The sequence below is a fragment of the Falco naumanni genome, chromosome 3 (genome assembly GCF_017639655.2).
Source record: "Falco naumanni isolate bFalNau1 chromosome 3, bFalNau1.pat, whole genome shotgun sequence".
In the NCBI taxonomy this organism is placed as follows: Eukaryota; Metazoa; Chordata; class Aves; order Falconiformes; family Falconidae; genus Falco; species Falco naumanni.
Genome location: NC_054056.1, coordinates 104,237,820 through 104,264,607, shown reverse-complemented (window position 1 = coordinate 104,264,607; position 26,788 = coordinate 104,237,820). Strand labels below are relative to the sequence as shown.

At 40.1% G+C, this 26,788-nt stretch overlaps 1 protein-coding gene across 6 annotated transcripts in view; it reads left to right on the top strand.

Moving 5' to 3' along the window:
• The window catches only part of TMEM65 (transmembrane protein 65), a 37,641-nt gene extending 11,971 nt beyond the window's left edge, over positions 1-25,670 (top strand). For 3 of the 6 annotated variants that reach the window (XM_040586448.1, XM_040586443.1, XM_040586447.1), the window contains 6 exons: positions 10,571-10,615; positions 12,814-12,881; positions 14,186-14,240; positions 15,459-15,501; positions 16,505-16,610; positions 18,223-22,243. In XM_040586448.1, the coding sequence (XP_040442382.1) occupies positions 10,571-10,615; positions 12,814-12,881; positions 14,186-14,240; positions 15,459-15,501; positions 16,505-16,610; positions 18,223-18,318 (413 nt within the window). In that variant the 3' untranslated portion in view covers positions 18,319-22,243. The other 3 variants (XM_040586445.1, XM_040586446.1, XM_040586444.1) reach the window with 3 other exon arrangements.
• Positions 25,671-26,788: the final 1,118 nt, after the last annotated feature.

Here is a 26,788-nt window from a genome sequence, read left to right as displayed (position 1 = left end):
GATGTGACCTGTCTTTATGGTGTGGATTTACTGTTGGCTTACCCATGTTGTTGCAAAGGCAGCGTCCTGTTCTTCCCCCATGTCTTGAAAACCTCTGGGTGTGAAAGTCCCGTTTCTGCTTTCCATGCTAGTGTTCTTCTCTGGGTCTGATTGTACATCAGGCTGAGCTCAAGTGCTAGAGTAAAGGAAAAGTCCCAAATAAATGATCAGGAGGGAGTTTAGGAATGGGAGGAAAAGCATTGAATCAGTAGTGAGCAATACTATTTCAATCTCCCAGGTTACTTTTTTAGTATTGTCAAGTACTTGCAGTTATATTTGGGAGCATTTTTGACCTTGAATTTGCCTTGTTGCCTAGGTTGGGAGCTGTCTCTCTTCTCCCTTCTTTTGGTGCTGTACCCAGGATTATTCCTCCTGGGATCAGTGGCTGCTCCCCTGTATCACTTTGCTTTAAGCGCTGCAAAAGGCATCATCAGCCTGAATCCATCGCCTTTCTCGCTGCTGGAGAAGAGGTGGTGTAAACATTGCCCAGATTTTGGAGAAGCAGATGAGAATGCAGGAGGGAAGGACGCCAGAGGCATGCTGAGATCAACCCCCATCACAGAGCATGAAAAATGTTGCAGGAGAGCACAAATTTTGTTAAGGTCTCCAGAAAATACTGGCATTACAGGTATGTCAGTGTCGCAGGCAGTACACTAGTGCCACAGCATATTTTTCACTGCTAAGGGGAAAAGTGTTCAATAGATCAGGTTCCATGTTTCCTCCCGTGTAGAAAACAGCACAGGCTGATGTGTGCAGGAAAGCTTGGATTCAGCTGTGGTTTTGTGTTTGTAATTTACTAGTTCTGAAGCTGATTATCAGAACTGGAGTTGGAGGATATAGTTTTAGCACTCATGGGAGTCTGCTGCATGCTCACAGTGAAATTGTGACCGAAGAACAGGGAAGAAAAAAAACGCAAAACCCTAGCACTGGAAAAGGGAAAATGTGCCAAGTTGAAAAACAAAGACTGTGCTAAGTGGCAGAACCCTGCCTTTCATAACCTGGTGTTGGGTAGTTTCCTGAGAAGATTAAAGGAGCATTGGGATTAAATAAACGGACCAGGCGTGTAGTACTTCATAGAGCAGAGGTCCTGAAGTGGCTTTAGAGGGAGTGTGTGCACAGCTGTGATTTGCAGTGGTGTGACGTGGGCTTAAGCTTGTGTTAGCTCTGCGGTTGGAAGCTGCGGAGATGCACTTGAAACTGAGCTAGTTAATCCGCCTGAGAGAGGGCAGAAACATTGACTGGGAGAAGAATTTTCCTTTTCTTGTTTTGCAGAATAAGGGCAATTGCTAGAAAGAGTTAAAAGTGAACTTAGAACTGTTCACTTGTAGGAAGGGTAGAACACAGTAGTCTGGCTTCTGCTTTTCCTTATTTATATGACTTTATTTACGAAATCAACAATCTTAGTAACTTCAGACTATTTTCATGAACAGAGTAATTTTTTTTTAGAACTTAAAATTCACATGCAGAACAGATTAATAAATAATGCAGCTGCAGAATAACCCAGCAGATATCCTATATTCTCACAACATAAAAGACAAAAGAGAACATTTTGAGTTAAAGTTCCATGTAAAGTGTATTTTATCTGTCTTTACATTATAGCGCATTCTTTCCATCAGCTGTTTGCTAAAGACAGCTGACGTTGTGCCTTGGCTTTGGCTATGCAGTTAAAGTCTGACTGGTCCCACAAATGTAGCCAGAGGCTTTGCTAAATTATGTGCGGAAGGGAAGAAGAAAGGTACCCAGGTGATGAATCCACTGTGCTGCCTCTAGCGCTAGGTTTAAGAGCTACGAATAGCTTCCTTGCTGCTGCATTCTGTACTCATTAGGCACTTACATAGAGAGGTACCAATTATCTCAGTGTAATTTATGTCTGGAACTTAAATTGTCAGTGATTTCTTATGGTATTTTTTTTGGTGACAGGTATGAATAGTTTCTTAAGGAATTCAGGGAAGCTCATACTTTTGTCTTTATTGCCCTAATGCAGTGAAAAATGAAGAGGAGCTTAATTACAGTTAATATGAGTCTGTAACAAAATGTTTGAACATCATTCAGTTTATCGGTCATCTCCGTCTCATTCTGGGTAGCTGTCTTAATTCTGAGACAGATGAAAAGCAATAAATCCTACATGCATCTAAAATTATTTCAGAGGGAAGCTTATTTCTGCAGTCTTACTTGCTTCCAAGGTTGTCTTCAGGCAGGGAACAAAACTTTCTGCTTAAGAAAAAGCTGGTGCTTAGTGGTATGTGCTTTAATAGCAGTTTTTCTTCATCTTTCTGTAAAGATCATAGCAGAGTTCTCTTAAACGAAAAAAAAAATCTCACCAGACACATCAAATTTATCAGTTGCACTCCTGGTGTGTTACTGCATTGCTGTAACAGCCTGCAAGTGGTGGTAGCTGTTGGAAGGGTTGTTGCTGTCTGACTGAGTCCAGATGCTGGTGCTGCTGGTACCAGGGACTGTGGGAAGCACTGCTGTTGCCAGCCTTGGATTTGCTCTTACAATGAGCATCTGTCTTGATAGTAACCAAGCCACTTTTTTCTCATTTTAAGACCTTTGAGTACTGCAGAAGGCAAAATCTCACATTCTGTGCCTGGGAATGACAATGTAAACAGCAAGCGTGTTGAAAAAAGCCAGTGAGTATAGCATGGACCTGGTCCACTGCATCCACTCTGTGGCATAAGCTCCCCATATTATTCATACACTCAGTTTTGTGCTAGGGCAGCAGAGGAGGGAGTGTCCTGGTTCCCCCTGGGTGCTGCACAGACTGTCTTAAGTAAGCTTTGCCCTCCGAGGGGATCTGCTGCTGGCTGCAAGCACAAGATCATGTGCCCTGGCTTGAAAGCCAACTCTGCTCCCTGTTATTCATAAATTACCTTTCCCCTATCTCCCTTCTTTCCTGGAGAAACAAGTGTGGTTTTGGGCAGGTGCGAGGAGGGGGGGTGGGAATAAACTCATCTGTCACCACCTTCTCAGATTTCTTTTCAAACGTGGTCTGGAGGGAAAATGATTAAATAAAGAATATTATAATTGTATCTGTAACTCCCCAGATATTTCATGAACACTCATATGTAGGCATCAGTGATGCCTAGCACTGCTGTATTTAAAGGCGATGAAAGCCTTCTGCTAGATCAGATCTCTATGGCTGTGTGCAGAACTCTGATAATTCTTGTTAACAAATCTTTTGTGGTGTCCCACAGAATTGCTTTGCTTGTCCTCTTACGTGAACCTGCTACGGAGGACAGCCAAAACCCTAATCTCGCACCATGATGATACATAGGTACTGTGGTCTTGTTTCCAATTCGGTGCTGTGGCTGAGCTGCTGCTCTGCTCAACTGCGAAGCAGTGAAATAGTTGATAGATGCTTACCTCGAACCAGAGAGGCCCAAGAAAAATCAGTGCTGACACAGAATTGCCGACACCTCACCTTACTTAAACAGAGGAGTATATTTGAATGAGATTAATTCCGGTCTGATGTTACTTTGATGTACTTATCTGGTCTTTTTCCATAGCTAGTGGAGAGGGTGTTGATAATCCCAGGGGAAGATTAGTTCATCCAAAGGGAGAAGAGTGCGAAGAATTTGCTATGGGAGGTGTCCCTCCTCCAGCTCCTGAGAACTCCTTGCAGTCCCCGAGCACTGAAAATGGAGGAGGGGAAGAAGAGCCAGCCTACATTTGGGCTGATGAGTTTTTGATTTTTTTGAGGTACGGAATTTTGACTCCGGGGGTGGCTCACTGGTTAGGGAATTGCTACAGTTAGTTTATTTGTTGGCAACTCTCAAGTACCTAGGTTTGTTTTTTGTTTTTTTTTTTCTTTATATATAATGATTCACTTCTGGAATGCACAGATCAGAACACCACATTATTGTTCCTGTTCACTCTCCTGTCAATGTTACTGTGTTTCTGGCATTTTTATATAGAACTTCAGCTGTTTTAATGACATTTTCCATTTCTCTCTGAAGGAGACAGCTTAAACTCCGTATTTCTACCCTTGCCATGCATCTCATAAAAACTGCAAGTCCTTTCTGCATTGTCATTATTTTAGCAGGTTAACCCCCTTGATTCTTTAGGCAGGTATCTTATTTCTAATTTTTTTCAGCTCCAGTTTGAGACCTTGTTAAGCAAACCATTGCAAACCCTAGTTTGGTGTGAACCTGTCTGGGTGGAAATGAAAGGCTGACCTTCTAAGTTTGTAAGGCACTGACAGAGAATTTGATTAGATCAGGAAAAAGACCCTCTTAACGATGAAGACAGTGATTTGAGTCTCTGGATACCTGTTTGCATTTTATGCTTTCTCCTAGATCTCCAGTCTGGGTTTCCACCTTAGCACTCTGTGCTTCATTAAACATCTTTAAAAGGATATGAATGATGTATCATGGGTTTGGGAGGGATAATAGGATAAGTGTATGTTATACTAAAAATATTTGGTGGTGAATATCCAGCGCTGCAGATAAAGTTCAAAGTAAGTTCTATGATACTGAAATCTAGACTATCCTGCATCTGACGGGAAATGTACATTTCTGTTGCTAAATGCATCCATTCTAGGGAGTAACTAACGACCATTAGGTGAGGTAGTGCAGAGTAGTTATATTCCAAATCATAGGTTGTTTTGTTTTTTCTTTTGGAGCAGGCTGACTGCATCCATTGTATGTGGTACTTAGCCCTGGGTTTGTCCTGGGGCCCGTATGTCCGGGCTGCTCACCTGCTTGGAGCGTACCCCAGGAATGAACTATGCCTGAAATCACTCGTAGGTTTTGTTCTGAGGGGGTTGGTTGGTTGATGGCAGGGGAACAACGGCACTCCTGCAAAGCTTGTTCAGCCCTTGTTCCAGTACGTATATCAGTAGTTTCAAATAAAGACAATAATTCCTCTGTTCTGCTACTGCAAGGTGTTTCAAGGAGGGAGATGGAACATAATCACTGTGTAACTTTCTACAGTATTACAGAGTATAAAAACCCCCAAACCCTTCAGTGTCCTATTCATATGCATCTAGAATGTTTGTTTGAACATAGTTACCTTCTCAGAGGTGGTGGAGAAATTATTCTCTCATGTCCTCTGTCTATTCATGTCTTACAAGGCTTTGCTCAGCTTTCTCTTGTGTGCATATGACTGAACGGGCTAACAGCCAAGTTTATTTTTAGCATTGCACAAGTCAGCATCCTTTCATGCTTTAATTGCTGTAGTAACAGGAAACCACTTGTGAGTTATAACAAATGATGCAGAATATTTTTTTGCTGTCAACTCATGGACTGTTTTTTCCCCATCTGGAATATTTAGGGAAACCAATTGAAGATCAGTGGACATGATTTTTCAAGTTAGTGTTTTGCTGTACGTACTGAAACTATTGCAGTTTTTGTTAAAATGTCGAGAAAAACATAGGAACAAAGGATGTTGGGGATGAGCCTGATGAGCTTATTCCTTGAATGAACTTGTACATCATAGTCAGAATTTACTATTAAGGATCCACCTCTAGATATGGAACAAAGCAATAATACACACCTCATTTCTAGGCTCCAATCCAGAATTTTGGGCTTGAAGATCCTCTTATGAGCTCACCATGTAAAGGACTACCTCTTCTTAGTAGACACAACAATTGCTTTGATTTCTTGTTCTGTGCAAGAACTTTTGCTGTCTTTATGTGTATCTGAATGATTTGCTGCAATGACCTGGACAGGCTTTTTGAAGGAAACAGATTCATGAATTTGAGAGAAACCCCTCCCTAACTTCCAGATGAGATACTAACCTTACAGCCTACAGTGAGGTTAGAACGGATCTAAATTATTAATAATCTTCATATTCCTCTTCCTTACCTTCTTGATATTGTTAAGTCATTAATCTTAACAATTTGGTCACTATTTATAAAACAGTGCTCATACTTTTGTCTTGGGTTTAACAGTACTCAGCTGTAGCCATGTATCTTCCTAGCACAGTCCTAGCCACAGTACTTGTTACCACTGCTACGTGTTTTCTGCCCCTGGGTGACAGTAACAGATTTAGCTAAAAAATTTTATGGCAGTGTTAGCTGCAACTTGAACAAAAGGTAATAATACCTGCCTTCACGCTTGCAAGATTGCTTGTAGGCCAGTCCTTAAAAGTAATTGTTAACTCAAAACCTGGTAATGATAGCTTTCTGGGTTTTGGTTGTTTTGGTTTTTGTTGGGTTTTTTGTTTGTTTTCTATCTGAATAAATGCACCCCTGTTACCTGTCAGTACAGTTGTCAGCTAAGAATAGTAATATTAAAACTAAATTGCAAATACTGTCTTGGTTTAAATTGGCTGCAGTTGGCAGAGTTAACTTTCTGGATTTGGGCCAAGTTGTGGGTAATGGTTATGTTTATGTTGACAATTTTAGATTTTCCCCAGGTTCTCTCTATTTTTTTTTTAAAGGGTAAATGTTTAGTTAGCAAAAAAGCGATACTGTAAATTCAAAAAAGATCAAGAACAGATTTAAGAGGCAGTTTGTTTGGTTGGGGTTTTTTTTCTGCTTCCTAGGCTTTGCTAATTCAGGGCTCATGACCTGTATTGCACTTGAACTTTGGTTTATAACTTCATTTATGGTAATGAACATCTGTTAGAAAACAGCAGTATTCCTTACTCTGCCATTTCATTTTATTCCTTCTACGATAAGATTGAATGCTAGTCTTATTCAGCACTGTGGCACAGGACGAGCTGGTGAATAGCTGTTGTGAAATGCAATACTGGAGTACTTTAGTTTTTCCCTGGACATTTACACTCTGAAGTGTTGGATTCTGACTGAATTCTGTTACTGAAAGGGGGGTCTGCAGTTTGAATTTTTGTTTTCCCTCCAGTAAAACAAGCAAGGGACATGTTTCCTTTGCTGTACTCTCTGAACAGTTTTTTGTGGGTTTTTTTTTTTTTTTTGCTAAGCCCTGAAAATTTGATTAGTTGGGACAGTTTCTTATGAGTAAATGCACTGTTCTGAAACACTATCAAGAGTTTTAAAATTTGCTTTAAAGACTCTTCTTGTCTCTGAGATATGTTCCCCAGGTGCCTTTGTATCTTGCAGACTTTTAAAGTATATTATGCTTTAAAGAGGTGATATTGGGAGTGGTGCTGTAAAAAGGTTCTTGCCTTTCATGACACAGTGGTTATTTAATTGTTTATTTAAGTTTTCCTGCTTTCTTTTTTCACTTATTTACTCCCCCCCCCCTCCCGCCTCTCCCAGTGTCCCAGCCTTAAACTAAGCGTTGGCCTCTGCAAGTGGAGCTGAACTGGCCCAGCCCCCTTCTCCTTAGCGGGCAGTGCTCTGTACCTCTGTGTTGGAGTGTACTGCAGCCGTCAGCGAAGTCATCTTTGTTTTTAAAGGCTGGTTTTGGTGCTCCATGAGTGACACCTTTTCCCTTGAGCCTGGTCCTGCAGGTACCATGTGACGAGGTCCTGAAGAGAACCTGGTCTGATTTGGCCCTTCTTTGTGCAGGGGTGGGACTAGATCACCTCCCCAGGCTAAAGATGTGTCTTGGCTTCGGCAGAGAGGGTGTCAGGGTTGGAGCTTCCTTCTCTGGAGTGTGAGAAGGGTTGACCTGCACCTAGTTATCTGAAGTTTTGTCAGACTTCCATCTCTGTCTCATTAATACATGTGATCCCAGATTCTTTTCCTGGGTTAGTTTTTATTTGAATGATGAGGGACGCGCTATGTCAGGCACGCTTCCAGATGAATTTAGCAAGACTCTTTTATAAAAGAAAGTTCTTATGGCTGCGTCAGGAAGATGCTGTTACCTACACAGGAGTTTCCTATGGCTGGACAAGAGCTGTCTGGTCTCCAGAGCGTGGTGGCACCACTCTGTCCTTAGTTACCACCCTAGTGGTGCTGAAGCACCTTGGGTGTCCTGCTTCATAAAATGGCTATTTACCAGGAATGTTACGATACTGAAACAGGTTTAGTCAATGTAATTTTTGCTTATGTTTGATCCCTTGCTGTTTCCCTCTACCTTGCACCAACTCATCTTTCCTCTAACCCCAAAGCAGTGCCCCCCAGCCCTCCCTCCTTTTAAAACCATCCCAAGATAGTCCTTGACTTATGTTTGAAGGAAGAGATTAATGTCCTGTGTAGTTAATGTGATTTAAACTCCCATTATTCATAGATGTGAAAGACTTCAGTGCTTTTTTTCCTCCTACCAAACGTTCGCCCTCAATTCCTCCTTTGGATAATAACTTTCTAAAATCAATTATGCCCTGGTTTTTACCTTTTTTTCTTTTTTAATTTAAATAGCTTTCTAGCTACACTGAATAGAGTGTAATTATGTAGACTGTCATGTGCTGTCAAACTCGGAAATCAGTTGTGGCTAAATCCTCAAGACTGATTTTCTTGAGCTTTGTAGTATTTTGTGACAAAGCGAATAGTCTTCTGTGTTGGTACCCTAAACACTTCACTTGGGAGTTACCTTAACTGGTTATCATGATCAAGGCAAACTATGAAAAGCTGTCTTCCTCAGAGGGGAACAGAGTGTTTTCTGGAAGCTTGTTTATGCTGTTACAGCTTTTTATCATGAAACCCTTGTATATGGAGAACTAGATCTGAAGAACAGGTGGTACTTCAGCAGGGATGGTTTCAGTGGCAGTGTCACATGAAGCTAAGGAACCATGCTGGTCAGTGTGATAGCTTCCCGTTGGAGCAGAAAGCTGTGGAGGGCAGCACCTTCTCAGTGACCTCTTGAGCTTGAGTTCATGATTTTGGGTTTTCATTCTCTCCCTGGCATCCAGCAGGGTGGAGCAAGAGGAGGCTAGGAAGGCTTCATCAGGAATGTGAGGGTGCTGGCTTAAGTTGCCTGGTCACCCCCAGGGCATCTTGAGCTTCTGGCAGTGGTGGCCTTTGTTAATCTCTTCGGTTCAAAGTGTCTCTGATTTTTCCCATTGTTATATGAATTTGCTGTTTCAGAAAAGCTGCTGAAAGGGCAGTGCTGGTATATATAGACAGCTTTTTTTTTTTTTTTTACCCCGTTCTTCAGTAAAAGCTTCACTTAAACTCTGAGGGAGGAAGGAAACCATATGCAAACAAGTGCAGAAGTTTGTGTTGGGGAACGTGCATCCCATCCCTGGTCTCGTCCTTCCTGAACACAAGATGAAAATTCTGGTCTGATGTTTCCTGCTGTCGGGCACCAGTGACGCCCGTGGCTTTGGAAGACTGGCCCGTGCAGGTCTCCCCTCTGTTTACCGTGGGATGGTCTTTTGTTCTTCCTCTAGCATGATGTTTATTTCTGTAATACTTGGGCTGTAGTTCTACTGCTTGCGTGATGAGTACAACTGGTGTTTGTAGACCTTAGGTAGTTAGTATCTGTTGGGCAGAGGGAAGAAGCATCTCTTCAATAATTGCTAAAGCTTGAAAGCTGTTGCAGTTTAAGACCTTACATTAATGAAATTATTTTGGAAGTAGGTGTCCTGATTGGCTGAATACTGGTGTTAAGGTCTCACTATTTTTTTTTCCCCAAACTTAATTGAAGTGAATATTTTAGTTTCTCCTTTACAGTAGCTTTGAATATGGAGTGGTTTGGATGCAGGAATAATCACTCTGGTCTGCACTGTTCAGACATGCTGAAATGATTTACAGCCCGTGTTTGCAGCACTGTCTTTTTATGTTCTTGGCTGCCCCAAGTCAAATTTGAAAACCTGAGGTAGTGTTGTAGGCTCCTCTCATGTTTTACCATTTTTTACTTTTGCCTGTAGAAGTTACCTAATCACAAGTATGGAAGCAACTTGTCAAAAGCTAGGGGTTCAGAATACTGGAAAGTATTGGGGCAACATTTTTATCTGCTTTGGAAAGAGTTCTTGTGCTCAATACCCACATCTAAAAAAAAAACACAACAAGCCTAAAAAAGTAGCTTGTTTTCTTTCCCTTGGCCTTATGAAGTGGGTTGCTGCTGCTGCTGCATTCTGTGTGTCACCTCTAACAGACTGCGTTAGTCTCCTATAGAGTACTCTGTCAGGCTCAGGAATGATGGCCTGGTCCTTCCAAGGTCTTACTGGTTTGAAGCCAGGATACCCGAATCATGACCAAATGACTAAACTTGATCTGCTGTTGCTGAAATCAGTGGTCTCTAATGTCATCGTAGTATTTTTCTTTTATTCTTCTACTAGCTGTTAAAAGATTTTTATCAGAACTGAAATGGTAGGGGGTGTTTTGCAGACTGTCTCTGGAGGAAAGAAGGTTGTCTGCTGCATGCTTAGAGGACCTCTAAAACCTAATAAAATACAATTCTCCTTAGATGTCCTGTTTTTTCTAATTTTACTGTATTTTTCTAATTTTCAGTAATAAAGATGGCTGTTGGGCTGCTTCTAATGTGTGCTGTTATTTTGCATAATCACTTATACTACTTTAATCTTGTAATATTATAAGAATTTTTGGCTTTTAATATATCTTTTTTAAAAAATGTAGATGTGAAGCATTTTTCTTCAAATCTGAAAGCTGTTAAATAATGTTAACTGCTCTTTTGCCTGCTAGTAATTTGGTAGACACTTTATAATAAACTGAATTTGCAATGAACTAGCTAACTTTCTTGTTTCATTTTGACTTCTCTAGAGAAGTTGGAGGTTGCACCACCATCTCCAGGACAACTGAAACATGGTAAAAGAAGAATGTTTGTTGAATGTGGTTCAGTACTCGTGCAGTCTGTCTTTTGAATTGCTTCATCTTTCTCCTACAAGTGCTGGTCTGTCCTCATCCCTGCTGTATGGAGTAACAGAAAACCAAAGCAAGCACCAGCAGTCACCCTGCCTTCTTTATTTTGTAACACCTCAGCTGGAGAATGTGCAGCATTCAGTGAAAAGTAGGACAGAAAACCCAAATGAGGGCGTGCTGTTCAAAGGCAGCAGCAAACATTGTTTTCCTAAGCCAAGTGGAGTTGGTGCTGCAGTACCTTGTGGGGTTTTTTTGTATTTAAGCTTAAAACTATTGACTTGCTTCTAGTTGCCTATATTTTAAATGGACTGAGAAGTGGGATAAAATTGAGGAGAAATTGGAAATAGATTTGGTATTCTTTATAATACCATGGTCATTCAAATTCTGATTTAGTTTCCAAATCAGTGTATTCTTCTAATTTTTGTACTCCTTCAGTGAGCAAATGTATTTAGTTGAATATCTTCATGTTCTAAGTATCTACACTTATTTTTCTTTGTTTTTCTTTGCTTGGTCCCTGGGGTTCTGTTTACTCCATGGATTCCAAAATTCTGTCAGTTTTGATAGGAATTTGAGCTCCCTTTGTAGCTCCAGAGTTTGGTACACACATTTTGAAAATACTGGACATATCTATGTACTTTTTTGTTACTTATAGTGTGGGGGTTTTTTTTTGGGTTTTTTTTTTTTTGGGGGGGGGGGGGAGTTGTCCTGTGATGGTTAAAAAAAAAATAATTGGAAAATTTCATACATTCTGTGCTTTAGTCTTTTACCTGTGCATTTTAGAAGGTATGTGTATTCTTACAAAGTAGTTACAGAAATCCAAACATGTTGTAGTATCTAAACATGGAAGATCTCTTGCGTGTGGCTTTGTTTTTTATATGGTCATGGATTCGTGCTGTCTACAAGAGGTCAATCCAAAAGGGACTCATACCAGTTTCTTGTCATGTGACTGTAAGGTTCATGCATGCTTCTTTCTTCCCTCTTCCTGTGTTTGCCTCTCTATAAATTTATGAAATACAGGAATTATTGGTCCCATGTGAAGTGTGTGTGTGGGAAACCCTAAACAGCTGATGCATGATAAATATTAAAAAAAATAGAAAAGTTCTAACTTTCTAAGCTGTATTTTTAGTCATGTAGTCTGCTCTCAGTACTGTATTTAGTTTTATGGAGCTAGCCCCTTGAAACTCAGCTGGAGGCAATGATGTGCGAATTCAATCCCATCTCCATCAGAAGCTTACAAGCTAAAACTTGAGAGAGAAAATGGAGCAGGACAGAAAGGGAATGATACAGTATTACTGTGCTTCTTGTCAGAAATTATGCAGACCAGCATGCTCCAAGTTCCTGCAATAGAAAATATTTTCAAATAGAGTTTACTTGGAATTTCAGGAATCAAAAGAAAAAACGCATGAAATAAAAAGCGAAACTTGATTGTATTGATTGGTTGTATTGATTTAACAGTGTATTGAGGAGCAGCTTCAAGTCTAACTTGCTCCCAGCATAGTGCCCCCCCAAAAAAATCAAGATACAGAAGTTTGGGTTGTAATAGTGAGATAATTAATGCTGTATGACATGCTGGCCAAAACCACCTTAGCGTTTGCAGATTTAGCTGGGGGAGTTTTGATAAGAATTGCCTAGCTCAAGGCAATACTTTTAAAATACAAAGTTTTAAGAATATGTGAAGATGGAGCTCCTCTTGCACAGGAATAAAGAGGGACTTGCAGAGAAAAGGGCTTTATTTCAAGCAAGAGAAGAATGCAGGGAGTCTGGTAACACAGTTTGGCAATCTTCAGTAATACTGCAGCATTGGTTGGAAGGACTGTAAATAGTACCAAACTTGCATAGTTTTAAGTATTTCTCTTATCCGCTAGTAGGTATAAGTGACTTCTATCCAAAATTGTGAGAGTATTTGCAAAGTAAGTTCTTTTAACTGGTTCGTCGCAAGCTATTAGTAACGCTTACATGTGGCAAAGGGTTTTACCAAACCTGCCAGAAATAAAAAAGGTCACCGGTAGAAGTAGTAGGAAAGGGTTTTTGTGTATGTTGTCTTTGTTCCTCTTGAAGGCAGTATTAGACTGACATTTCAGTTGTTAGTGTGAACTAGTGAACTCTTCTAAATGTTTATTTTCTTTGTTACTTATTTCTTTTAGTGTTCTTCCACAATGCATTACCTTTTGTAGGGTTTGGATTTTTGGATAACGCAATTATGATTGCTGCGGTAAGTTCATTATTTAATTCCTTGATCAACTCAGTAAGATTTATGTTGTTCAACCAGAATAGACTAGACTATGAGAGTTTCAGGAAGATTCTGTTCAGTCTGTATCAACCTGCTAAATTCTCTTTTAATTTTTCTTTTTTAAAGAAAATGTCTATGCTCTGTTCAGCCTTTGCATTCTGCAAAGGAGTGTTCCTTCTGAAAGCCGGTATTGTAATAAATTTTACTGAATTAAGAGGCTTGGGAGTTTTTTTCCCTCTCCTAATTTATGCTGTAAGGCACATTTATAATCATGAAGGTGATATATTTTTGTACTGACTGATTATAATGTGATAAGTATGTGTGATTAATAGGCCTTCAGGGGTTTTACTGATGTGTCCCTTTTGTTCCGAGTGATGCAGGCACTGTTAGTGCTGATGTTGATTTGTACTGATGTAGTCTGGCATTCCTGAGTAATGCTCTTGAGATATTTTCCTGTTTATTTGGAAGATTAAATGGGCTAGTGGAACAGGAAGGTCTATAAAAGGTCAAACATAACTCTTCTTCCTGTAGAATCATTGTTGATAGTGTGATCTTAATTATGGGATAATTCAGGTGGGAAAGGACTGCAGGACCTACTAGGTCTCTAGTCTTGCTGCTGCTCAAGACCACCTCAGGGTCACTGGTCTTACCAGCGCAAAGCAGGATCAGCTGTAAGGCCTGACCAAGTTGTTGATCATTTTATCCTATGGGACTTGAGAAGATCCAAGGGCAGAGACTGCACAGCCTATCTGGGCAACCTGTTCCAATGCTTGGCTGTCCTCACAGTGGAAAACGTTTTCTTATATCCAACTGGAACATGTCTTGTTTTAATTCATGCACGTTGTCTGTCATCTTTGGACTACACACTGCTGTTTCATCCTGCAGTTCACTGTGATTTTGTTTCTTCAACTGAAAAAGTAAGGAGCTACAATACTGTGTTTTATTTGTTTGCTCAGTATTTGTAGAAGTTTGCATTCAGAGCTGTACATTCAGCTGAGAATTAGTGGGGAAAATAGTATGCAGAGATAGGCATTATGGTTTTCTCCGTTAGGCGGGCATTATGAAACTATAAAATATTAAAAGAATATCAGAAGTAGGCTCTTGTCTTAGCAGGAAATATATACTCCAGGAGGGTAGGAGCGGTGCAGATCTAGTAGAAGTAATGTCTATTTATCCTTTTAATTTTAACATAAACAAGCAGTAAGCAATACTTTTGCCAGTTGAATCAATATAATCTATTCTAATTCCAAATCCCTCAAATAATAAGAAAACTCTTTATTTTTCAGGGAACCCAAATAGAATTGTCAATTGGAGTTGTCCTAGGAATTTCAACTATGGCAGGCAAGTAATAAAAATGCAGTATGTGTAGACTTAACATGGCACATGCCTATATTTTAGGCTGAAAGCAGGCCACAGGGCTGTAAACGTCGCTTCCTTGGTTTTGCAGCTGCCTTTCCTAATAAAGAAATAACATATAGTTGAAGCAGGGACATACTCCATTTGCAGAAATGGAATTTCAGTTCAAATAGCTTTTGAAATGCTTGTTGCCAGTTTTAATCTAAAAGTTCAAATCCTGGGTCACTTAAAGCATATTTGCATTTCTGTAATAGAACTGCTCTAAATTCCCTAGGATCTGCTATTTATGTATGTGTGTATACGCATTTGTAAGTTGCTGTTTGCTTGCAGTGTTATGTGAAGATCGGTGCTGGTGTCCTTTTGCTGCATTGGCTGGTGTTCTTGGTGGCTCCTCTGCCTCCGTGTGATACCGCGGGAGGGCCAGGCAGCCCCCCTGCTCCTGCACTGGGCCAAAACTGATAAGCTCTGCTCGACAGCTTTGGTGCCTCTGCAATGCCAGGGAAAAAACCCTGCTCACGGGTCCACCAACTGCAGGTGCAGCATTGCTCAAAAGCATGCAGATAGCTTAAATGAAAATGTATGTAGCAGAACGAGTTAATAATTCGGAGATTTGCAGCCCTCTGTTGCTTGTGACTGTCTTATCTCAACCAGATCTGCCGTAAAATCCTGTGTTTTAAGTATGTGACTTTATTCCGTCATAAGTACAGTATTTATGCCTAAACTGACACAGCTCATGGGTATACTGAGGTGTCTATCAATGCTACATATGTGAATAACGGCTCCTTCTATTTCCAGTGCCCCTGCAGGCACTGGAAAGCCTTGCTGGCTGTCCAGCGTTAGCTGTGTGAAGCTGGCAGTCATACATGGCTGCTTTTAATTCTGAGCTGAAAAGTCACTACATTGAATTTTTTCAGGTGTCACTGTCAAGTTTTTATTTGTATTTGTCAAGTTTTCTTCAGGTAAGTTCAGAAAAATAGTTGGACTGCCTGTTATTGTTATTCCGCTGCTGTTATTGCAAACTGTAATAAGGTCAGAAAAAACCTCTAAAATAAAAGAAACTTACTGCTAGTCTTTTGTGCTATATATACTGAGTAAAGTAAGGGTCGCTGCAGGGGGTGAGGGACGGGAGCTGGTTGGTTTTATTTGTTATTAAAGTACTACTTTGCTTTCTTCTCCCCTTCTCTTCCCTCTTCCTCCCTCCAGCTGCAGCTTTGGGAAACCTTGTTTCAGATTTAGCTGGACTGGGGTATGTCTGAACTTGTATTAAGAATATTTTTTTTTTCCCTCTCTTCCATAAGCTATTTGTGCTACTGACCTAGAACATATAAACTGTTGAAATTGATTTGTTTGGTGTTTTTTTCCTAGCTCTTGAATTTTGCTTCTGTAAACTATATGTCTGTAGAAATGTATTCTGTCCTTGCTGAGAAAAAGTTGGAATATTAGGTGGTTCTTGTCAAGTTTAAAACTGCCATGTGATAGTTCTGAAACAGAATAACAGTCTCGCTGTTATGGTATTATATATTTTAAGTGGTGGAATTGGGATGTTGTTTAACCTGATTCAGTGTAGTCTGTAGGTAATGCTTGCTTTTAAAGAAGTATTAGAACTTCTAAAAAGTGTGCCATTAAAATACGAAGTGGAAAAATAATTTGTTTCTGTTATATAATACCCTGGTGTGATAAAATGGACCTAATATACCTCCTCAGATTGTTATGTCTAGATCTGAAGACATTTGCTTCTCCCTGGATAAAACAATTATGGATCTTCAGATCGAGGCATACCTATTTCTGATATAAACAGATGCAGCTGACGTTTGTGTTTTTTTAATGTTTTAAAGGAAGCTTCTGTGTAATTAGTGAAAGTAAAGCTGGCTGTTGCATCTCTTTTCCCCTGCTGTCCCTCTGATATTTCTTTTTTCTGTGAATAACAAGGCTTTTTACTAACTAGTGATTGTGTAACCTTTCCTCCAGCTCTGCAAAAACACAGTAATATTCACGCCAGTTATGTCTTACTGCATCAAGTTTTTTTCTGGAAATACTGCATATTAAATCGGTGGGATAGTTAACTAACTGCAAAATGTGACCATCAGAAGTCTGAACACTTCCCCATATTTACCTCTCAATGGCTTTATCAGTATGCTGAAGGAAAAGCTCTACTCATTTTGAGTTCAGCGCTTCAGATTTTTCAAGATCCTCACTAGAAGATACAGTCAGATCCAAAACTGTTTGTTCTTGTTTTCTTGTTCTTCTAGTCTTGCAGGTTATGTAGAAGCTTTAGCTTCACGACTGGGTCTGTCTATCCCCGATCTGACACCCAAACAAGCTGATATGTGGCAAACGCGTCTCAGTGCACACTTGGTGAGTATGCTCTAGGTAGGCACTGTTTGTGTGGAGCTTTTTTTGTTTGAACTTCTGTTGAATCGTATGTGATGAATCCTTTTTGTCACTTCTGCCATTAAATCCTTACTGACCACCACCATTTTGCACATCTCCTGGAAGGTTTAGTTGTGAGCATATGTCAGGGAGCATCATGAGACTGGATTGTTCTGAGCTTGGGTGTGTTTTTTGCGTGCAACAAGCCATGCGTGTCTAGTAACATGGATAAGTCTCTGCAATGACTTCATGTATGCTGTGCAGGTGCCTGGGCTGAGCTCTGCCTACTGTGATAGGATAGTTTATTTGAAAGTTATGACCCCATAGAAGTTTACTCCTATACATTCTTTTGTCAGGTGCTTGCTATTCCTATACCTGTTCTAGTATATATTAATTTCTAATATTCTATAATTAGCTTGGATATGAAATTAGTTTCCCCTGGGTAAACTTTTAGCATTTGAGTAATATTCACTGCCTGGGTTTAAAATTGCGGGACACTAATCTTGCAAATTCATTTGCAGGGTGATTACTTAATTACATTTTAAATTTTTTTTAATGTTAAATGTTAAAAATACATTTTAAACATTTGAAGTAGTCCCACTTCAGCAATGAGAGTGATAGTTTATTTTGATTAAAGAAACAGATTATAAGAAGCTGAATAAAGGAACAGGTGCTTCTTTCACTTTGCCAGAATGAACCTTCTTGGGGAAAAATACCTTTGCAGATTTAAGGGGAGAGAAATAGCACTTTCTGAGGACAAGTTGGGGGGGGGGGGAAGTCTGCTTTTAGTGCACTTTTTAGATCAAAGCGTTGAGCAGGGAAAAACTGGCATGTTGTGGGCTGCCCTTTAGTCTGTTCGACATTAAGTCTTCTCTGTGGAAGCGGAGTCTTGTGTGGCAAAAGCCTGTCATTGCACTGCAGTTCATTCACAGCATTTTTCTGTGAAAAGACGTCTGAGCACCTTTGCCTGTACAGTAGTGTTTTCTTTCACTCGCTGATTCAAATTTTTCAGTACTGTCCACCTTCTGCTGGTGATGTGGTTCGGATGTTGCCCATTGTCTTTCCTTTCCTTTTGACTTTTACTTCTAGGCCAATTGCAAAATATTTTCCAATTACTTTTTTTTTTGTCTTCACCTTGTGCCTTTGCAAGCCATCATGTTTGCAAGGAATTCCTCATTCCTGACTCTGATAATTTACATTACCAGATACAAGCTTGTTTTTTTAACTGCACCGAAAATGTGTGTAGCATTTTGGGGGGGGGGAGGGGGGGTTTGGTATAGTGTTGCTCCCCCCTTCCACTTTCCTGGCCATCCTACTAATCCTTTGAATCAGTCTCCTCTGTTATCACCTGTGCAGCTCTTCATTGGTCATTCCCCATCCCTTTATTCAGAATTGTCTTTTATCACAGCACGTGCTATATCCAACGTTGTCATACCTGTGTGTCTCTCATAGATTGTGTTTCTGGTCTGCATGCTAAGAAAAACATGGCTCCCAACCGAAAACTAGAACAAAGGGTCTGTTTTCCTGGTTGTGCCAGTGCAACACAGCGAATGAGTAACTACTGATCAGTGAGAAACTTTTTCCCCCCTTTCTCTAGGGTAAAGCTATTGGAGTGACCATTGGCTGCATTTTAGGAATGTTTCCTTTGTTGTTCTTTGGAGATGAGGAAGAAAAACTGGAAGACAAAAATTAACCTTTTTACAAGACGTATACAAATGTAAACTACTGTACCTCAATTATCAATTATGCTGTCAATATTTAGGAATTAACAGACAGTAAAAAAATGTATAGACTTGGGAACAAAACCTTCAGCATGTCGTTTTATGGAAACACTAATTTATTGTGGCTTTGTTGTGTTCAGTACTTCTTTTTATAAGATATCATCTAACTTTTTATTTAATTGTAAATTTTTGAAGTGTTTTCACTTATGGCAAGATGTTTACCACTTTCCCTTTGACCTTATTCTTTAATGGATTATTACTTCAATAATCCATCATGGATGACAGTATCACTCTTTGAGTTGCATATTGGTTGCTCAACAGTTGTAATTGCATGACAAAGATTTCACTGCTGTTCATCAGGTCCTTCAATGCAGATTATTACAGGAGGTTGGTGATGAGTAATTTGAAGTCCCTCGTTTTGCAAGATGACTGGTTGTCCCTTCACCAGCCATCAATTTACACTGCATTTAGGTTAGATATTTCAGTGATCTATGACAGTTTAGTTTGCCTTTTTTCACAGTTCTGAAATGTCTCTGAATTATCTTCCGAGGTGATCATTTTAATGCTTTGACAAGGTAAGTGTTTCCAGTATAGGCTCTTAATCAAGTCTGATTTTTTTTTAGTGGTGTTTTAACACCTGTATGTCCATATTTGTGCCTCTTTTTTTCTTTTTTTTTCTTCCCCTTTGTGAACGATATTTTGAGAATTGAGTTGAGAGATTCTTAAATTTGTCTTCCTGAGTTTTGAGTGTGGTATTAAAGAATTCAGACCAACTGTTTCAGAACCGCAAACGACTTTTATTGTTCTGCTTAAAGTGTGAGTAGTTCATTGGGTGGATGAGGCTGGGGAACATTTTGGAGTGTAAGTAAGTGGAGGCATTGCAGGTTTGTCGTGGGTCGTTCAGTTGAAAAAAAATGTAACATCAGTCTGGATTAGAGGACCTGATTTGCAGATTATAATTTTGTATTTAAGATTAAGCCTTTGCTACTTTATTTATTTTTTGCCGTGAGAATTAGTAAAAAAACCCAAACAACAGAAAAAAGGAGACTTGAGGCCTTTTTCCTTTTTTTGCCTTTTGTTTTTGCAGTCTTATTTGGTGTATTATAGGTCTGACGGTGCAGTCACATGTAACTGTGCTTTTTTTATACAATCATGAATAAATTCATTACAACTGTCACGTATTCATCATATTTCAGGATCAGACTTGCAGCAGCATAATTTTAAATTGATAACTGTTGATTAGAGGGGAGGATTTTGTACTGGTTTAAATACTATTTGGAAAAGATACTAAAAAAAGAGGTACAGCCAGGGCACCTGAAAAGTTTTATTGCTGGAATTGTTAGCACTTTTGAAAGCTATAAAGAAATGTTAAAAAAAAATAATAAAAAGTTAAGTCCCCTGGTGACTTTTATTTGCTATAGGAAAAGTCTTATTGTAACGTGTATGCTTTACAGTGCTCCTTGCTTATTTCTTGGTCATAAATCTGACTTCTCTGTTCTCATTTCTAGAAGCCCTTTAACAGCAGTACTGAATCTCTTAACCTCCACATTTAATGAAGGTGACAGTGTTGTATCTGTTATTTGAAAAGCAGACTTGGAAAATACAGTCCTTAGTAGCACGTACTGTACTTTGTATGTTAAACCATGAGAATCTCGACCGAACTGTAAACCTGAAAGAAGTCTCAGCCAGGCATAGAACACAAATGCAGAGGAGTTTTGGTTTACGTTTTCAAAGTTGGAGGCTTTATTAAAAAAAACCCAACCAAACCCAAAAAAACCCACAAAAAAAAAAAACCAAACCAAAGAAACAAAAAAACCCTCCAACCACAAAAGATATGCACAAAAACCCAGTTCCGCTAGAGAATTATGTGCTCCTTCCCCGACAGATTGCTGCTGGTTTACAGTACCTCAGTGATCAGGCTTTTTTAGTCATCCACACATTTGTTTTGCCTTAAACTCGTAACTTTTCTTCCCCTACACGTACTTTTTGTTTCTGTTATGTTTCTATACAAAGCTGTAACTATTTCCCATATGTTCTTTGAAGTACGTATCAGAACAGTTTTGCGTAGCTTTTTTGTAGCTGTTTTTACAGTAATGCCAACACTTTCCCATTATGGTACTGGCATCTTCGTTGGAATCTTCCAGCAGTGGCCAAATCTCTGTTCTTTGCCATCGTACCAACTGGAACGCTGTTTTCATCACTTTAAGAGCTCATGAGAACAATCAGAAGGCTGTCAGCTGTCACAGTAGTGTTAATTTTATAATGGCAATAGGAGAGACCATGTATTCTTGTTAAATAGCTTGTGCATGTAAATTGAGTACGTTCTGTTACTGTATGTCAAACTATTGTACTGCAACCAATGCTTTTGTCAAATTAATGAACTAAAATATCTTTGAAGAAATTAATCATGTGTCGTCTTGTTAAACTACTTAGCTGACCACAAAAATGTGGAGGGCAAGTGACACATGGTAAGATATCTTGGGTGTTTCAGGCTGTTGTCTGATACTGTAATCAAGAAGGTGACTTCTGGAGTTTCAATATTTGACAAACGTGAAGAAATAACTTGTGATTTGAGAGGAATAGTGGCTTTGCTAGAGGCTGAGAGAAAGTGCTTGTTGGGGCCAAGCTGCCACCCTGAATACAGTAAGGGTAGCTTGCTTTGCCTGCAGGATCCACTCTTGTGTGGATGGTGGTGCTACTTCATGTGGAAGGGAAGATCTGTGCCTGATCTGTACCCTGTCTCCCCATGAGGAGGGTGGGTTTTCCTGGAGTATACAGATGAAAGTAATCCCTTATGCTCTGATCATGTTTTTTAAAACACTTAACTGAGAAGAGAGCACTAACAAAATGCTCCTCTGTTTTCTGTTGTCTCCTCTTCCCTTGATAAAAGGAAAACCGAACACTACAGGCTTGTTCAGAGACTTCAGTATGGCTCCATTTTTTTTTTATTCTATCAGTTTGTCCTGGGTTAACAGGGAACTTTCACATTAAAGGGCTGGTAGACCTGAAATTGTGTTTATTTTAAAATGCTGTCTTTTATTGTAACTTAAAATATAAATGTATTTTTGACTGTATGTTATCTCTAGGGACAAAGAACATGCATCTGATTATATGGTTATGCAAATCTTCTCGCCAGTATTTTCTCATGCATGTACTTTTACATAAATTATTTGAAATCAGACAACGTACTTTGTATTGTCTTTAAGTCGTTGAACTTTCTGTAAACTTTTGTACTACAGCAAAGCTGTTCTGTGTTTCTTTATTAGACTAGATGCTGGAGGGGTATTCTTAATAATATCCTGTGGGTATTCAGCCTCAGTTATACAAAACAGGAATTTATTATTTAAGTTATAAGCAGGTGGTCCTTTGTCATTGTCATTGGAGATACCACCGTGGGGTGGTACTTCTGTCTCTTCGTGCTTGGAAGAGCGTGATTTAAACAATTAAAATATTTGCATGGTAAATTGGTGGTATTTGTGATTCATGTTAGTCGGAAGTCCACTTGCACTTGAATTTATGGAATTAACTGAGGTTTTGTATGCAAACTAAGCCTTTTTGAACTTTCCTGAACTTCAATTTGTTTTATTTTTTCCACTCCTTGTTCAGTCCCTTCTGTGAATGTCTGCATAAAGAAGTGCTGTGAGTAAAACACCTGTACTGGAAGGATGGTCTCATCTCATTTTGACAACGTGTATAGGTTGGCTGTTATTTTACTCTATTCTAATTGCACTGTGTAGTAGAACTCTTAATATTGTTCCAAGAGCCTGTCGCACTTCTAACCAACTTGTTTCCTTCTTCTCTGATGTTTTACATGGTCTAGTGACAAGCTGACAGAACAGTAGTATATAAACTGAAGACCTTAATAAAGTATTGAGGAGTTACCATCCTGCTCTGAAATTCTTAAGCCTCTGGAATTTTTTAACCTAAAGTATTAAGAAAATAGCAAGAGCTACTCCAGGTTGCAGTTAATGGTCTCAACACGAATTCAAGCTCCTTTTTAAAAGTATTTGATATTTGTTAAAGCTCTGTTAAGAATGCTTGTCTCTGTGTTCAGGACCCTTGGCATCCAGAGTGTTGCTTCAAAATAGTATTGGGGGAGTGGAGGGATTTGGGCAAACTTGGAATTTAAAAGCCAGCCGTGGTAGAATGCAGAAGGATATTATTTTTTGTGTTTGTTTTGGAAAACTATCTTCCCCAACCAAAACAAACACCACCACCTAGAGAGACCTGTGAGCTCTGCTGGCCCTGCTCCCCCAAGTCGCTAGGATTTGAGCAGGACAGTCTGTGAGCCTCAGGTATGTAATTCAGAGTCGTGACCTTGGGCAGCAACAGGGCGTGTGGAGTGCTAATGTGTCTCTTCTATAAGTAGATGATGCCAAGATGAGCCTCTTGCAGCAGCGTGAAGAGGACTGGCAGGAGAGGGTTCTGGTTTAACAGTCTTCGCCTTAGTGCATAGGTATCTAAGCAGTTGGTTTAAATACTGATGCAGCTATGAATGCTGCTCTGGTTTCATGGGTTGCTTGTTCTGTCTGTGTGGGCAAAGACTTGACTTGCTGTGAAATACCAAAATTATTTGAGACTTTAAACCCGATGCATTTTGTGTTCTGTTCTTGATGCTGTGCTTATCAAAGTGTCTTATCTATATGTCTTTGATTGTGAAAAAGGCCGTATGCTTTTGCTTAGAGGGTTTAAGCCTTTCCAAACCTGTAAATATCAGTATTATCTATCCATAAAGAGATTATATTGCAATGGGTTATGAAGTATACTGAATGGCACCATTGACTGCTTAGAAAACAAGGTAAGATTTGCTGTGTTGGACCTACAGCTGCCGTTCCCATTGGGAAGAGGGTTGCCACTGAGCAGGATGGTAGTGTGATAACACGGAGCGCTGCCTTGTCTTTGTGCAGCACTGCTGCTTGGATTTGGCAGGGTGATCTGTCTGCACCATGGTGATGCTGTGCAGTTTTGTTGAAAATGTTTATCTGTTGCTTCCAGGTAGGAATGAGGAGGAAAGGGAGGAGAATGGGGTTCTGCCAGGTCATTTTCCCTACATGGGGATGCATAAGAGTATCCATTAAGAGAGAAAAAAACCCCTATGATTTGCATTCATGCTACTTTCCTGCTGTCCTCTGTGCCTCAGATTGCTTGTAACATGCTGAGAGATGGGAAGAGCGAGCTGATGAGGCTTACCTCCCCCAGGGTGGCTTTTCTGCACACCTCAGCTATTGAGCTGCCAATAATCCCTGCATAGAAGTAATTGTCAAAGGAAAAAAATACCCCAGAAATACCCCCTTTTGAACACAGGAGCCCTTGAATAGGAAGAGGAGAATGATTACACTTGATTTAGCTTTGCAGTACAACTGCCTAGTTATGAAAGATCACATCAAAAACCAGTTGGATCTTAAAAGGAAAAAAGCCCCTTTTGGTGAAGTTTCAGGTAGGCTTTCATGCAGAATCTGCAAGTAAATTTTTCTCTGTGTGGTTTTCACTGATTAGTTACTTGCTCCATTTTGTGTAGGAATGCTGAAGGGCATTGTTTTCCTTCTACCCGCTTGCTTTTGTGAGGGCATCAAAACCCCTAAGGGATGGCAGGACTGGGAGAAAGGCTGTGACCAGAGCCATTGCTTGTAGGAAAACATCCCAGGTGTGAGGAGCAGGCTCATCTTCATTTGTAGGATCTTGTTTCCCTTGTAAAGGCAGACAGACAGTGGGAGGATGGTTCCTATGGGAAAATAAATTATTTTGTTGGATTGTGTTAGTTTACACCAAGGGTGGTTATATTGACATGTTGGGGAGCAGGGCAATCTGTCATGCAGACATTAAAAAAAAAAAAAAACCAAAGAAACTCTTCCCAGCCTGCATTGGAAACCTTAACATCTTCTCTGTGCAGTAGATAAATGGCCTGCGGCTGTACATTTTTTCAGATCACAAAGTCCTGGGAAAGCCAAAATATGTTTGTATGTCATGTTTCTATGTGTCCCGCACATGACGTGGGAATGGTTTGGGTACTGGTGAGCTTGGTCACTTGCAGCTGTCCTGCAGGCTTCAAGCCTCAGTTTTCATACAAGTTTGGAGGATTCCTGAAATGGGATTTCTCTGCCTAAATGTAGACTTTCCATGTTGCAGCTGGGCAACTTCACCTGGGTTACATACACCGTGACCCCCTTGTGTATGTTCGAAACCACCACCGGAGAATATATTTTGTCTGATGTGTTGTAGGTGTCCAGTTCAGGATGGGATGGGTCATGCTCTGCAGGCAGGAGCCTCTGCACCAAAACCAAAAGACGGCTGATAAGCCATGTATTTGGGGTGTATTAAGAGTTTCAGTCCTGTTCTTTGCCCAAAGTTTGCCCAGGTTTTGGTTGACCTGGCCCATGCAGTGTTGTTTTTGATCAGTGAAATCATGTGCTAGTTAGCTTGTACTTGAAATGGAAGAGTTTATTTCAACATGAAATAACTAGTTCATTGGATGGAAACTTTATTGTTGTAAAGCAAACCTACTTCAATTGCAAGTGGAGCAGCTTGGTAGCAAAGAGGGCTAACACGGAAACAAATTACTTCTTTAAAAACTTTCCAGCAGGGAAGAGCTGCTCTGTTCTGGATGGCTGTTCTGTGGGACGCTCCATGTGGGTAGCGAATTACAGCTTTTTTGCTTGCATTTCAGCTGCTGTGACAAACAATGCAAATGTCACAAGTTGCACAGCAGTGGGGCGCTCGGTTGTAAATTACTTTGCTTGAAAACTGTAATCTATTAAAATAAACAGATTGGCCAACAAAAAGGAATTTAATAGCATGCTTGTAACTAATGTGCTGCTAAATGCTGTCAGCTTGCTGTTGCTGAAAGTTGGTATAACACAAGTAGGCCAGTGGTGTGATACAGCAAAAAGTGTTACTGATGAATCTTTTAAGAGAATTGTGGCCTATGAAAAAATGCTGATTTTCATGCATATTGTGCAGCTGCTTCCTCTCGATGCTGGGGTTGCTTGTGTCTCCTTGAGTCACTTGTGGTTCTGGTGCCAGCGTGGGGGACACATAATGAAATACCGAAGAATATAATTGCAAAAGAAGAGGACACAGAAAGGAAAGACACCTTCCCTTCAACGAAATACAAACAAATTATTCATTTCATTAAAATATCTGGGAAAAAAAAGCAATAGCACTGTTTTGGTCTAAACTGGTATCTTTCGTTCTGGCAGTCCCACAGGTGGTTACAAAGAAGCTAGAAGATTTCTGAGTTCCAGCTGACAAAAACCCACTTTGGCTCAGGTTCTGTATTGACTTGACTCTGATTTTAAACTGAGTCATAATAAACAGAAATTATGGATTTTGCGTGGTCTATTTCTTAATCTTTTAATTTTCTAGTTTATTATATTAGGGTGCTCCCCATATGTGCAGTCAGGCCGTGTAAGAGCAAGAGTTGCTGTTTGTTTTGTGATTGTTATTATAAATTACTATTGAGGACAATTGTGCGTGGCGTTTTTTCCCTATATAATACTCAGCATATTTTAAAACTATTATCATATAGTTCCTGGCTGGATAAATACATCACATGTAAACAAGTAGTCTTCTCACTCTGAATCTAAAATGGAAAAAGTTATTAGGGTGCACGTTCTTTTTCCCCTTAATGGTAGTCTGTGTTTCGCTTTGATTAGCTGATGGCAATTATTAGTACACTTTATGATTTGGCTGTTTTCCTTTAAAAGACCTTTCCAGCCACAGTGGAAGCTACAATGGTAGCTACTTGCTCACTGTGTGGTTACCATATGAGTTTCAAAAATTTTGTTTGCTGCTTGCTCTCTGAACTAAACGTGCAGCCTTCTGTTGCTTTCTGTTAATGGCATTGATCTTGTTTATATATCCTGATCAGGTGGCCCTGGATGTTGTGGAAGAGACTTTTTCAGTGTAATCCACCATCAAAATAATCTGGCTTGTCTCATTGATTCATGCAAATAGAGTTAAAAACGTTCTGATGAAAGCCCTTTAAATATGTCTCCAAGATATGCTCTGATTCACGCACACGTGTGATCTGATCTAGTCAAATGAATCTCGGTTCCTGTAGGGTTTTTTTTAGGAAGAATTTAGGAAATAGTCCGATCCAGCTCTGTGAGCAGATGGGTTGGGACTCCGATGCCCACATGCAGTCCGTAAGCCTGGCCATGGCAGCGCAGGAGACATGGTGACCACACTGCACCAGTGCCACCACGTGCCCTGAGCCTTGCCACACGGCTCCAGTCAGCTCAGTCATTGACAGTAATTCCAGTGGGGAGCGGGGTCCCTCGTGGGACAGTGCCCATGCTTTGTGCCTGTAAAAGCAGAGACCAGAGGGCAAGGGCAGAGTCTTGGAGCTTGGAAAGCTCCTGCTGCCAGGAGGCACCCGTTTAAGAAGGAAATGGTCTGCTGCAGGACAAGTGGCATGTTGGTGTCTTCTGATGACATGTCCTC